We start from the raw sequence: 16,091 nt of genomic DNA, 5'->3' as shown, positions 1-16,091 counted from the left end.
TCTAATTTTCAAGTTTTCAATGAATTCGGGGTGAACTAGCTAATATGAGTCAAAAAGAAAAAGAAAAAAGTACTGAAGAGGAGTGCCTTAGCACACTTTAAAATATATAATAATATCATATCAGTATATCAGCCCTGGATATGTTCCTTAATATATTGTGTAATAATATGTAATAATATATATATAACAAAGCTTTTTATATTTCCAATCTTTAAATAAGATATTAATAAAAATAGCTTCAATATTGTACATTTTAATCTCAAAAACATTATGATTTATAGTATCAATCATTAATTAATAATTAACAATAAAAAAAATTTTTTTGATGTATAAATAAAAAGATTAATTAAAAATTCATTACTTTTAACAGTGTTTAACCATAGTCTTTGCTCGGATATTCAGGCAAATAATATTTTCCTCATGTCATATACTTATGTATATGTAAGTCAAATGAATAAATAAAAAAATTAAAACAATTTAATAATTTTTGGTTATAAAATAAATATAAAAATATCATTAAAGTCATTAATAATATAGTTATTAATATCATAATATTAATATTCTTCGTTTCTTAATAAAAATCATTAATTATAAAAAACGTATATAAAAGAAAAACAAAAACAAATTCACTTACATTATAGGCACCAGGTGACGTCATGGAATACTATCCGTTTCATCTATATCACTTTAATAACTCATTTTGATAAGTTCAAAAATTAATTGATTTATTAATATAAAAATTTAAACAAATTAGAAAATAATTAATATTTTTAAATAAATAAAAAAATAATTGTAATGCAAACACATTTATTTATTTAAATATCACAAAACATCAAAATATAAATATAACCGAACTTCACTTTTTGCATAAAAAACTTTCAAAGCGCAAAGAAAAGCCGTTACGCGGCAAATTATCAAATAAATAATGCAGAGACAAGATTTAAACACACCACTTCCAAATCCAATTAGAAATGTACTGATTACTTTCAGGCTACGTATTATGTATTGAGAACAAATTGAGAACGAATTGAGAGATGAAACAGACTACAAGAGGAGAAGCTTAATTTTGTTACTGGTGTTTACTTGTTGCACTCATATGGTGTGATTAGCATTTAATTAAGGGGAAAATCGAACATAGCATCAATTAGTATTTAATACTAATAATATGCATTATTATTATTATTGTATTAATACATTGTATTTAATACAATGAGTATTAAATAGTCTTTGATGTGATCAAAGAATATAAAAAGCCAAGCCATTTGCATGAAACGATAAAAGTACTTCCATTTATTTAGTTATTGAATTTATAAAAAATCCACCCAACCCCACTCAATACTGTCATAGGAAGTCACCAGTCGTATGATATTTAACTCAAACTTATTGCGAGTTTTCATTTTACTCAATGCAGTAAATTTTTCAATTTTTTTAATGCCGTGAATTTCATTAACAGAGCAATTCTGACAAATAACGTTGTCTTCCATAAGATCTTTAAAAGTTGGACCAGGACACCGTTTGTAAGATTTTAGCTATTCCGGCACAAAAGTGCTTTAAAAAAGGTATGAGCATTTGTAATTCATGGTAGAAATCTGCTTTGGTCCAATATCTTTCGTGGTGAAATTAAAAGCAACTGTTAATCGCTACATTAATAGCATGCAAGTAAACAATTGAATTTTAATACAAATGCGACAAAAAGCCACAATTTATATGTTCCCTTAATATTATTATTTATACAATAATAATTATTTGCTTAAGTTAATTCATGTCATAAAGAAAGTGTTAGCAACTATTGCTACATTATGCATAGTAGGTGGAAACGAAATTATTTAGTTTTAAGATTATAACTTTAATATACATAAATAAGTAAGTACATATATAAGTGAATTGATCAATGCTAAATGAATGTTAACAAATTTTAAAATTTAAATTATAAAAAATATATATATTTTACATATATATATAAATATATGAAATACATATGTTATAATTTTTATAAAGACAGTATAATACATCAATACATTTGCGTTTGCGTTAAATTAAAAATAAAGTTAGAAATAATTGTTTCATTTTCACAAATTTTAGTTATTTAATTAATAATTAATTTTTATTTTAATTTTTATGTATTTTATTTCATAAAAAAAAATATCTAAACGAAAAGCACAAACAAAATCTTAGCTGACAATCGAAAGATTTAAACAAAATCATATCTTTCATTTAATCTTTAGAAAGACCGAAAAAAGCTTTCTCTTGCAGAAGATAGCCGCCAGAATTTGAAAATTCTTTCAAACGGTTTTTGCAAGATTTTTCAGTACTGCAAGCTGAGAGATCCTTACCAAAATTGCCCTAAAATTGAAATCTCTCTGCATTACGCATAATGAATTATGATGTGAATTGCGCTAGTAAGTGGTATATTAAAGGTGTGGTGAATTTGTTTTATCATAAATTGTGATTGTGATGATTATTAGCGAGACAATATTCGATGAAAAGTATTAAAATTTCAGCTAAGTTCAATATAGAATTAACTAAACAATTCCTTGGAAAGCTAGACGAAGATTATTACTTTTAATTCATACCTTTTTTCCCGAACCTTAAATTATTTATTTATTATTATGCTTTTGAGCCATATATTATATCCTACATATATATATGTACAAATGCTTATACAAATGAATGTTTATTTAATAGACATATTATATGCACGAATGTTTATTTAATAGCGAAATTAAATGTACGAATATAATAATATTAAATGTCTTCTTCAACGCGCACTTCTTTTCCGACTGCTTATGATCGACTGCCTCCCTTGCTTTTTTGTTCTTTCTGCTTGTTCTCTTTTTCCCAGCGTTGCCAGATCTTACCCTACCTGCCTACATATATTTATGCAAAAATATACATCTGTGGCGAACTCGCCACACATACTGCAGCGCCCTCTGTGTGTGAATGTACACGTACTCGCACCATCTGTGGGCAAAAGGAACATTTTTCAATGAGCAGCTAACTTCAGTAACTGGCGACTGGCTTCCTTCTTCTTCCTATTTTGCACGTTTTAGTAACACAACGTTTTTATCATTTTGTAAACATTTGTTATATTTATTTAAAATAAAGTGTGTGGTAAAAACCCACATAATTGGTGACCCCGACGCAAATTAAACACATAATTGGAAGCAGCGCAAGTTATTCATTTATTTCATAAAGTCAAAACAAACTTGCACAATGTTGGGTGACGCAATGCTGAACAAAGAAGCAGAAATGTCTAATGCCAACAAAGAAACAACAGCAAAGTCAGCAGCAGCAGACACGAATTTCACAACAGTAAAAAACGATATTGATGCAGTAAAGTTAACGAATTTGCCTTCATTTTTGCAAACTGACCCGGAGTTATGGTTTACTCAAGTGGACGGATTACTACACATCAATCGCATCACCTCTGATCTATCCAAATTCTACACGGTAATCACAGCACTAGACGGCGAAACGCTTCGTCAAGTTTCAGACATAGCAAAAAATCCGCCAGCTATGGGCAAATATGAAACGCTGAAAAATGAATTAATTTCACGATTTGGGGAGTCGCGTCAGAAACAATTGATTAAATTGCTAACGGATTTAGACGTGTCTAACAAGCGTCCAACGCAGTTGCTTCGAGAGATGAGAGATCTGGCAGCGTCAAATATGTCGGAAGACGCCTTGTCAGCACTTTGGTTGCAGCGATTGCCTAGTAACATTCGTTGCATCTTATCTGCGTGCAGCTCCAAGGATGTTAATCAAATGGCCGAATTGGCAGATAGAATAACTGACAATATGCCCACTCCTCATTATGTTATGGCTACCGCATCTGCAATTAACCGACGCAGTAACACAGAGGAATCAACATTGGAGGCACGTGTGACAGCGTTAGAAATATCTCTGCAACAAGTGGTAAGTAAACTAAGTGAAATAGCAATAGAGCTCAGACGACCAGCAAACTCACAGGGGCGAAGCAGGGCTCGCAGTTCTAGCAGAACTCAGTTTAAAAGTCAGCGTGAAGATCGAAAAGTCTGTTATTATCACATTAAATTTGGAACAGCTGCAACAAAATGCTTAAAACCATGCGAGTTCGGCTGCCAAACAACTAATATCAAACAGAAGGAAAACTAAAACCGTTGTCGTCCACAAGTGCAGTAAACGACAACGCGCTGGAACACTGCACTGAAGAAGCTCGTTTACATGTAATTGATCGTATCTCAAATATGAAGTTTCTAGTTGACACCGGATCGGCCGTATCCATTATTCCTTTAGCAGCAATCACAGTGAAACGCAATCTAGTGCCAGATGAACTAAAATTATTCGCAGCAAATAATTCATTTATTAAAACGTACGGTACTAAGAGACTTAGCATCAATCTTGGTTTACGACGCAGTTTCAATTGGAACTTCATTATAGCAGACGTCAAATGTCCAATCTTGGGCGCAGATTTTCTGGCGAAATATGGTCTAATTCCAGACATAAAATCAAGACGTTTATTAGACCCGCTTACTACATTGTCGTCATCTGGTGCAGTTGAAACCACATCGATACATTCGGTATACACATTGGATCCAAATTCAAGATTCTTTACAGTCGTCAACAAATACATTGATTTGTGCAGTGCAAATAACTATAGCCTACCTGACGCATCTGTAGTCTGCCATCAAATAGTCACTGATGGTCAGCCAGTGCATGAAAGGTCACGCCGTTATTCAACGGAAAAATTAAAGGCAATTCGCGAAGAATTTTCAACGCTGTTGGAGCAAGGAATTATTCGTCCGTCAAACAGTCCGTGGTCGAGTCCAATTCACCTGGTAAAAAAGAAAACAGGTGCTTGGAGAGCCTGCGGTGACTTTAGAAAACTAAATGCGCAAACCAAACCAGATAGGTACCCAATACCATACCTAGACCAAGTAACGGAAAAACTACATGCTAGCAAATTATTTTCAAAGATTGATATACATAGAGCGTACTATAACATACCGATGCAAGCTGATGACATATGCAAAACCGCAGTAAGTACACCCATTGGGTTATATGAATTTGTAGTCATGCCGTTTGGTCTTAAAAACGCTACGCAAACATTTCAAAGGTATATGAATTCATTGTTCAGGAAAATGCCATTTGTCTTCTGCTACCTTGACGATATTTTAATATTCTCAGAAAGTGAACAGCAGCATTTGGAACATGTAGAAGCAGTACTGAAAACACTCAATAAGGCCAAGCTTGTCATAAACACCGCTAAGTGCGAGTTCGGAGTTTCACAACTAAGTTTTTTAGGGTATGATGTATCAGTCGATGGTATCAGCCCGCCTGTAGAACGAGTGAGAGTAATTAATGAATACACGAAGCCAAAGACAGTAAAAGAAATTCGTCGTTTTTTGGGAATCCTAAATTATTACCGCAAGTGCATTCCACAGGCCGCTAAATTACAAGCACCTTTAAATGAGCTATTAAAAAATTCAAAAAAGAACGACAACACGCCTATAACATGGACTACCACGTTAGATGCAGCGTTTGAAAACTGTAAAACAAGTGTAACCGCGTTACCTAAATTAACATTTTTGTCTCCATTAAGTACAATTCGATTGACATCGGATGCATCAAGCAACGCAGTTGGTGCAGTACTGGAACAGCAAGAAGGTGATGTTTGGCGACCGGTTGCTTTTTTCTCTTCGAAGCTCAAGGCAGCGCAGAAGAATTATAGCACGTACGACAGAGAGTTGCTAGCTATATATTTAGCCATCAAAAATTTTAGACATTTATTGGAAGGTAGAAATTTTACAATTCAAACAGATCACAAACCGCTCATTTATGCATTCCAACAAAAGTCAGATAAAGTTTCACCACGTCAACTACGACAACTAAGTTTTATTGCAGAGTTTACAACAAGCATATCATACATAGATGGTAATGACAACATAGTGGCTGATAGTTTATCCAGAATTGATGCAATTAATATGCCTACGGTTATAGATCTCGAGATGATTAGCAACCATCAGAAAATAGATGAAGAGCTTAAGCAGCTATTAAAGTCAGATTCAGCACTTCAATTACAAAAACTTTTTTTACAACCCGATATGTCAACCTTTTGTGATGTATCAACAGGAATCATCATACCATATATTCCATCATCACTTCGAAAGAAGACATTTGACACAGTGCACTCTTTAGCACATGCTGGTACTAAGTCAACGACAAAACAACTATGCAGCAAGTACGTGTGGCCGTCAATCCGAAAAGATGTCGCGAATTGGGTACGATCGTGCCAAAGTTGTCAACAAGCAAAAATAAACAGGCATAATAAACTTACGCCACAAGCTTTCAATCCATTGGATCAACGATTCGATCATGTACATTTGGACTTAATAATACTTCCCGAATGTGACGGTTACAGATATGCACTAACCATGATGGACAGATTTACACGATGGCCAGAAGTCGTTCCGTTGAAAGATATCACCGCCGATACAGTCGCAGAAAATTTTTACGCACACTGGATATCGCGATTTGGTTCTCCGAAAATCATAACAACTGATCAAGGAACCCAGTTCGAATCGGCTTTATTCAAGGCGCTAGCAAATCGTTTAGGCACGCAAAGAATACGTACATCTCCGTATCACCCAGAATCTAACGGGTTAATTGAGCGATTTCATCGCACTTTAAAAACAGCTCTTATGTCGCGACCTAAACACGCTTGGATACAATTGTTACCATCAGTTTTGCTCGGACTTCGATCATCCTATAAAGAAGATATCAACACTTCAGCAGCTGAAATGTTGTATGGAACAACGTTACGTCTACCGGGAGAATTTTTTGTGGAAAATAACACGCTTCCGAACGAACAAAAATTCCTAGCAACATTACGCGAGCACATCCAGCAAGTACGACCGATTCCGACGTCCAATCATTCTAGCAAAGCTGTATTCGTTCATAAAGCATTGGGCGATGCGTCGCATGTATTCGTAAGGGCAGATCATGTAAGGAAACCTTTAGAGCTCCCATACACAGGACCACATAAGGTAATCAAGAAAATCAATGACAGACTTTTTACAGTTGATGTACGCGGTAAGCAGGTTAACATATCAATAAACAGGTTGAAACCGGCCTTTTTCGAGCCAGCAGTAATCGAACCAAAGTTTGCAGAAGTCGACGTAGATTGCAGACCTGTAAACAAAGGAAAACTCACGCAAACGAAGAAGCAAGTAACCTTTAATGTGAAAGATCCGTTAGAGTAGCAGGTTACAATCAACAGTCAACAAACCAGACCACCGGTCCAGCTATTAAGGGGGGAGTACTGTGGCGAACTCGCCACACATACTGCAGCGCCCTCTGTGTGTGAATGTACACGTACTCGCACCATCTGTGGGCAAAAGGAACATTTTTCAATGAGCAGCTAACTTCAGTAACTGGCGACTGGCTTCCTTCTTCTTCCTATTTTGCACGTTTTAGTAACACAACGTTTTTATCATTTTGTAAACATTTGTTATATTTATTTAAAATAAAGTGTGTGGTAAAAAACCCACACATCTCTATTATAAAAATTAATTACTTTTTGTTGATATATGTATCACTTAAAAACAGCTGTGACGATTTGGCTATTTTTTTTTAAATAATACTTATAGTTCGGATAAGAATCTTACTAAAACAAAAATTAACCCGTGTCTTCAAATCCTAAAAGTTTTTACTATTAGTTGTTTATGACATATTTCAAACAACGTAATATGATATTTAGAATACGATACGACTATAAACCTTCTAAACATAAGCTATATAGAGTAAATATAGAGTAAATATTTAGGATATATCTGCAGCTACAACTTTACCAAATTAGTGAAGGTATTGATAAAGTATGTACTTACTTACAGAATTCAACTATATACAATTATATTTTTGTAATGTTAATTTTTTCTTGACGAGAGTAAATTGTCTTATGATGAAAAAAAACTAAAACTAAGTTAGAAGAGCTCGAATAGTAAGGAAAAGACAACATCAAAAACTAAAAAGAATTTTTTTTTTTTGAAACTTATTCATATTTGTGTAATTCTTTTATTTTTATTAAAATAAAGTGTCTTAAATCAAACGATTGTGTTTTCCCACAGAATTGCCACCATTAAACAATTTTTTTTAAATCAAATTTTTTCATAGGAGGTTTTCTCAACTGCTTGATTTTTATACTATATAATCTATAATATTTTATATTATATATAAAAGGGAGCATTAGGTATAACTTATTTATTTCGAGTACATATTTATAAACATTTATATATTTATGTATTATATACTTATAAATATGTAATTTATAAAATTCTTATCTCTTGTGTTCGTTTCTCGTGTATTTACTCTTTGTTTCATGTGTCAAATATGTCAAATATCAATCACTTCCTTTTTTGGGAAATATATTTTCCCATGTTGCATTCGACATTTTCGATGTAATTTTTCTTGATTTATTCTTTATGAATACTGTGTTTCTAGTGCCTACTTATTCAGTTACTTAAGTAATTTTAAATTTTCCTCGTATATGACAAATTTTTCAAATTTTTGTCATTTCTATTATAGAATTTTATTTTAAGGGTTCCATATAGATTTGGTGTGATTTCTTTTAATTTATTTTTATGTAAGTTAAAAATCACAGAAACTCTTTAACGAAATTTACTTAGTAAGTTACATCTACTAAGTAACCAATTGAAACATGGAATATATTGAAAACCACGAAAACTATTTATATATATAATCAAATTTTATTAATGACATTAATCAATAAACTGTTTTAACGTAGGCAATGGGAACATACTATATAATATAGACAAATATTTACTATTAATATTAACAAACAGTTGGAGAGAAAAAATAACTTTAATGTGTGTTCTGATCTAGGTGCTAAAACAATTATTTATAATCGCGTTTATGAACTTAATATCCTTTCTTTTTAATCTCTTGAGATAATGTCTTACTAAGAGTTTCCCAACTAGGTTATCCACCCTACGTTTAATAATTTAGATATTTAATTGTTGTGCCCAATTTTTCAATTTATCTCTTTGTCATATTAACCCTTAAGGTTCTCGTGAATTTCAAAATTTTTTAGACATCAGAGGGCTCTACAAATACTTCTAAACATTACTGATTGCAATCTTTGCACAAAGTCCAACAAATAAATAAATAATAAATAATTGTTTTGTCGCTTTTCACATTTAAACAATCATTTCTGTGTAATGAAGATAAACGTAATTTTAAATATATTTTAAAAGTATATAACATTATTTAGTCAGCAATCATAGATATAATAATATCGTTTTAATTATACATAATAATAAGTAATTAAACGCAGCAATTATTATCGAAGGTATATATCCCTCTCTAAGAGTACAAACAATAATAACTCGAATTTGTAAACGAGTACTGAATTTATAACCACAGAGTAAACATGTTAAAATCCATCCATATAACCTTAATTATATTTCTGCACATTCAAATGGTAATTTTGTTAATAAATAAATTGTTATAAATAATATTTTTATCTACCATTTAGCTTTCAAGTAGTTCAATATATTACAAAGTAAAGAATTTGGAATGTCGAGAAAACCCCAAATATTTACAAAATGTTAAGTGCAGTCTGAAGGCCATTAGTTGGGAAAAAACAGTATTCAGTTTGGAGAGCGATATTATTGGTGTATTAGACAACGTCTCGGTGAGTTAAGGAAATCTCAGATTTTTAACTATTGCTTTTAATTTATTTCATATGAAGGTAAACATTGCATTGTGGTCTAAAAACTCTCTCAATATTTATCGTCCGTTCTTGGTAAATATTACACAAAATTTATGTGATGCCTTGAATAAACAAAAAAACTTATTGTATGGAAAATTTTTAGTAAATCAATTAAAAAGATTTTCCAACATTAATCACACTTGTCCGTATACGGTAAGTACATACATATATTTAAAGTGTATTTTTTTTATTAAAATTCCATCATATTTTTTTAAAATTCCATCTGCACCAGGGACATTTATTAATAAGAAATGCTTATATGGATCAAACAATTTGGCCTGTTGTACTACCGGTTGGTTTGTATAAGATTAGTCTTCGATTTTTCGAAGGATTTCACTATGCAGAAGTTGGTACCGCAGTTATTCACTTTGAATTAAAAGAAAAACAAAAGTGATTTTATTTATTAATAACTAAGTATATTAATGATTTAAATGAAAAGTATCAAATAAAATTTTCAGAAATTCTACTAAATAAATATAATTTTATACTAAAAACATCTGTTCAGAAAACGTGATTAGGTATTGTAAAAATTTCGAATACTTGGACCTAGAAGGAGGCGCAATCACATATTATTTTTGTGATTACCCAGCGGTGACTAACGAAATAAACAGATTTTATTGAAAGTGCATTCTTAACATTCTGTCAGACTGCACCTCAGTAAGAACAACTTAGTTAAACTGAATGGATTTGCTGTATTTAGAGAAGAACATTACAAGTTTAAATATGACTTTAAATGACTTTAAATCGACAAATATTTGCAGACATTGTGAGTCGAAAGGATATCTGCGGATCAGTCACTGACCAACAAATCAACTCACCAACCATTTAATAATCATATATTTGAATTAAAAATTTTAAATAAAATAGTTCTAAGATTAGTGAATAAAACTGCACTTCACGACACAGTATAACATCACTATATTGAGGTGCTTCTCAAACTGGCATTTACGGCGACAAAAGTGTATAATTTCAAAAAAATGGTTACTTTGAAGGCAATAGACTAAGCATGCAATGTTTAATTTACTTAACTTTAATTTAAATTCAAGATTAATTTAATACAGCAGAAGTCAATCACATTACCTTATTTTTCCTGCAACTTTCGAAATATAAAACAACGTTGCCAACATCAACACTTCTTTAAAGACACGAATAGTAGTTTTATATATACCAGTTGGTAAGAAAATAGGTAGAAAGGATTGATTCCCCCAAGTATGTTTTTCTAAAAGTCACATAACCCTGTAATACAAAACATTTGAAACTTTTCTCTAAACTCGTCATAAACTCAGTACATAATTTATACGAACTTACTATGAAAAGACAGAAAAGTATGTTTGACGTTGGAATATTTTTTCAAATATTTCAATATACTTACACATACTTACATATATTAATCCTCACTGCTTATTTAACAGATCGTAAACATTTTGTGTGACGTTTATTAAAAATGTATAATATATACTTACAGAATTTTTAAGCCAGAATTGCTTGAAAATTGACCTTAACATAATGCAAATAAAAACCAACAGACTAAATATATCTATTCTAGTATTTACGGAACAGAGAACTGCAATGAATACTCAACTAAAAACATAGATATATAAAGACATGTAATTTACATGTAATTTTAATTACATGTCTTTGTCATGTAATTTACATGTAATTTTAATTACATGTCTTTATATTTCTATGTTTTTGACTCAACAATCGAATTATACTCGAATCATTGACTGTGTTTCATTTATATGCATTCTGACTCTTTTTTTCGTAGATTTAACTCTACCTGATTCATTCATACAACTGACAGTACTTATAATGATTTATTCTCTACTTATATGATACTCATAAACACCGACATTCGACACAAAAGTGATACAAATGATATATGAATTACTCATGAGTACTACGTTGTTATTCACTGTGCATTTAATTTGCTACTAAATCAACTCGTAATTTTACACACATGAAATATTCAAAAACAAAAACAAAACATGCATTTACAATGCTAACAACAACAACACACTAAAAGCATAAAACTAAGCACACCCAAATTCTTTGCTTAGCAAACAACAGCACTCAAACAAAATTTTTTCGAATACTACAAGTGATTCGAGTCATTCATTTTCGGTGAGTATATTCATACTCACCTGAGTGTATGATTTGATTCATGAATCATACGTATTCTTGTGAAGCTGATTCATTAGCACCGGCATTCGTTAACGAACATACTTATGAATCATTTCTGCAGCGATTGTAAATGCACATAAGTAGTGTACGAGAAAAACATTTGTACGTATTTAGATTTGTTTTTTTATGATTAGACTCTGAGTGTTAAAATTATGAATCGTTGCAGTTCTTTATTACTGTGCCAATTTTTACAATTAAAATACAATTATTGTAAATAATTTCCAAATTTATTATTGCGATATCAACTGATCATGCTTCATTATTTATTTAAGTAAACAAAATTATAAATATATTTGAACATAAAACTCCAAATTAAACATAATTAATATATAATTATTGTATATGATTTCATAAATCATTATTTATTGATATAAGGAGAATTATAAATATATTTAGATATAAAACTTAGAAAATATTTTTTATTTTAGTGCAAATAGTGTTATTAAAGCTATTTAGAAGAATGTATAGTAATAGTTATTTATATAGTTATCTATATATCCAATATATTATTTTATTTTTGTATTGTCTTATAACATATTTTGCCATCGATTTTATTCATTAATAGTTTTATTAATTTTATTTTATTTAAATGTTTATTTAAAATCAAATCAATGTGAACTTAAATTAACATATATTATATACCTATGATATATGTGCAGAATATAAGTGTGTTTAAAAAAAGTAACAAAAAGCAGAAGAAACAAGATTATTTTAAACAAAAGTTTTAAAAAATACAATAATTTACTCCTCAAAATAATTTAAGAGATCTGTGGAAAGAAATATGAAAGAAATCTTTTGAACACGAAAGACATTAGAAATGTGCTAACTAACTTTGTAATATTCTGTAAAAATGGAATAAACACTTTGATCAAAAAAAAAAACCAAACCTGATGGATCATCGTATAGGATGATACTGATATAACAATTCAAGAAGTCGTCAAGTTAAGAAGTTTTGATATAGTAGGTAGAGATAATGAAAGTAAATGAACAAAGGTCCATAAAATCGGCCATGGAGGTATAAACAAAGTATGAAGAGATAAATATGTACTGTAGAAATGGGATCTTATATCCCATTATATCCCCTTATATCCCATCTAAACTAGTAAAAATGTTTTGAAAAGATCAGTTCACCTATTTAGTTAGAACGCAAAGAAAATTTTCTAAAACTACAAAAAGCAGTAGATAATATTGATCAAATAATTAAAGAGAATAAAACAAAAATATTTACTTAGAGTAACAATTGAAAACTATCTAAAGAAATTGCTATATAGAAGCTCAGATGCTGCATATCAAATGTTAATTCTGACAAACGAAATAATTATACAACATATCTAAGCATCTTAATGGTCGGAATTTATACATACAAGCAAAGGTTAAACTTTGGCAAACTTTAATATAACAAATTTAAAAATAGGCGTAGAAGTGGACTCTAATTTGAAAAAACAAAAAATTTGATGTTTTCGAAAGAAAAGTACTCAACAGAATAAGAGGTCCAATAAAGGTAAATATATAAAAAAGCGAATATTGTTACTACAGTATAAATCGATAGGGTATCGGTCGTTGAGCACATAATTTGAGCTCTATGGGTATGACTTACCACTATTAAATATATTACTTATGAAGAGGTGTTTAATAATACCAAAGAAAGATCATAACTACGATGATTAAATTGTGTCGCGGGAGATCTTAGATGAGTGAAGGCAAATCCTTGTGTAAACGGACTCGATGTGCGATGTTTAAGCATATACTATTCGGAATTTTAATGACTGAAATAAATAATAACTGAATTATTTGAGATCTTTTTACAAGAATAATTGAACTATATGCAAAAAATGTGTACTTTTTGAGATAAAGATAAATCAATAAAAATATTTCTAAATAACATTTTCAATAGAGAAAGGAATCTGTACATTTTTACTTATCTTTAAGCATAATATTCCACAAAAAAATCAATTACTTAGTGCTTCGTTGAATGGGAGAATAATGTATAAAAACCACAAATCTTAACTGGATCAAAAATAAAATTTTACTTGAACAACCAAATTAATTTTTTTAACACAATGATATAACTATGTTGGACTTTCGCTGAGCATTTCTGGTGCACTGTTTTTAAATAAATTCTAATTTATCCCCAAAGTTCCCTGGTTGAAAATGCTTTTGCTTACCCTTTGTCTGATATACCTTTGGCCACCATGATCATAAGTGATCATTGGTATTATTATAAATATATAATAATATTAATTACCCAAATGCTATTTTTAATGACTTTAAAATATTTAAGTTTTATTTTAAGCAGATTTAAACATTTTTCATAATTATTACATTATGTACAGAATATGCATTGAAGTTATAATTCTCATTTGGTTTATAACAATTGTTCACCTACCACAAGTATAAAAGTTGGAAGGATATAGAAAAGTTTTAATTCTCATGAAGATAAATTTCAAATATATATAAAAAAATTAGGAAGCAGTTAAAGTTGTATTTATTTTAATATATTTTGGAACTAAAATGGAATTTCACTATGAGCACATATCGGTTCTAAATTCATTATATATGCCCAAATAAAAATAATTATGTATACATAATGTACAATTATGTATACATATATAACAAATATAATGAATTTAAAGAATGTTTGCTCTATTTAAATTGTGGGTCTTTAAGGATTTTAAAGTATTTTTATTAATATTTATATGATTGTTAAATGCCATCAATCACATGTGGGTGTAGCTATATACCCCCTCCTCTCCCCCTAACTTTTTTTATAAATATACGATTGCTTAAACTGAAACTAATTATGTTCAGTCAAACATGCAAAATTTATACATGTATAAAAATGTATAACCACTATTAAGATATATGTTCGTTTTGACCTCTACATTTATGACACGACTGATGATCCACAAGCATAGAAATTGTCAAGTAGCAAATAACTTATTGTTCAGCCAAAAACTGTCTGCGGATTAAAATGACACAATGTAGTCAAAACCATGCGAAGCTTCGGTTAGAAGGTATCACTAGCGTCACGCACTTCAAAAGAACGTAAAATTATATACCCAATAAGTTTATCGGGCAACAAAATCAAAACAGCGCTTGTTGTGTAGCGTGAAGCACAGTCCGTGAAATCACATATATCCTATATCGACATCTTCAATTGTATAAATTATCACATCACACGACAATAGACTTATACACAGCACCTTTCACTTCAACATATATGGCAGTTTTATTTGTTGGACTGCCCACTCATCGAAAAATGATCTTCAGTACTGAAGTAAATTGGATTTGTAAGTCTCCATTTTTATACTTTTGCATGTTCAGCGGTATTAAACGATCCATATTATAAAAATACAAGTAGCAAGCTTCTACTAAACATTTTTGCAGCCAAGTACACATTTTGGAATATATAACACTAAAATTCGGAATAAATAACCGGTTTTCTTATTTTAAGATATATTGCCTACCTTTTCGGTAAGATTTTTAGTGACATTGTCTGTGATTAACCGACTCTGTTCTGTGGCAAGTTTGAAACTATATAATAAAATAAATATTTTATTTTTAATTACTTTCAGAACCACAAAATTTATGACGATAACATATATAAACCAGATATGTTTATTATTTTCAATGTAAATATTTATTACATATAATTATATTTCCCTTATAACTAGATGAGGCTTTCTGTGTTGATTGAGCAATTTTATATAATTTTCTCACTAAGAATCGTTATTTAGAATAGGGCAATTATTTTTCATTTTTGAGCAATTATTAAAAAACAAAACATTTAAAAATTGTTGTCAGAATAATTTATCAGTAAATAATTTTAGTTTAAATCAATTTATAGAGTTTAAAAGAGCGATGCTGTTGATCCGGTTAATATATTCAGTGGTTTTATTACAGATTTTAATTGTATGTATTATGAGTCTAGTAATTTGTTAATTTTTTAATATTTCTACATTTTAGTGGAGAACAGGAAATTCTTTAAACTATAAAGTAGTAAACTTAGAGTGCACACCTAATTTAAAATATGTTCGAAACTTTATCTGTAGATTGAAGGCCATCAATAGAGACAAATCACTTTTCAATATCAGCCTTGACATTATTGATGTTTTAGATAATATATCTGTAAGTTAGA

At 30.2% G+C, this 16,091-nt stretch overlaps 1 protein-coding gene across 1 annotated transcript; it reads left to right on the top strand.

The window, feature by feature from the left end:
• The first annotated feature begins 3,213 nt into the window (after positions 1–3,213).
• On the top strand, positions 3,214–4,134 carry LOC119676996. The gene has a single exon (XM_038088262.1). The coding sequence runs from the start codon at positions 3,214–3,216 to the stop codon at positions 4,132–4,134; it is 921 nt and encodes a 306-aa protein (XP_037944190.1).
• Positions 4,135–16,091: the final 11,957 nt, after the last annotated feature.

This window comes from Teleopsis dalmanni, chromosome 2, assembly GCF_002237135.1.
Source record: "Teleopsis dalmanni isolate 2A chromosome 2, ASM223713v2, whole genome shotgun sequence".
Lineage (NCBI taxonomy): Eukaryota > Metazoa > Arthropoda > Insecta > Diptera > Diopsidae > Teleopsis > Teleopsis dalmanni.
The sequence above is the reverse complement of the archived record's forward strand: the minus strand, read 5'-3'. Positions and strand labels throughout refer to the sequence as shown.

Bases quoted from the DNA above. Each gene is read 5' to 3' on its own strand.
- LOC119676996 (XM_038088262.1), top strand. From the start codon at position 3,214: ATGTTGGGTGACGCAATGCTGAACAAAGAAGCAGAAATGTCTAATGCC.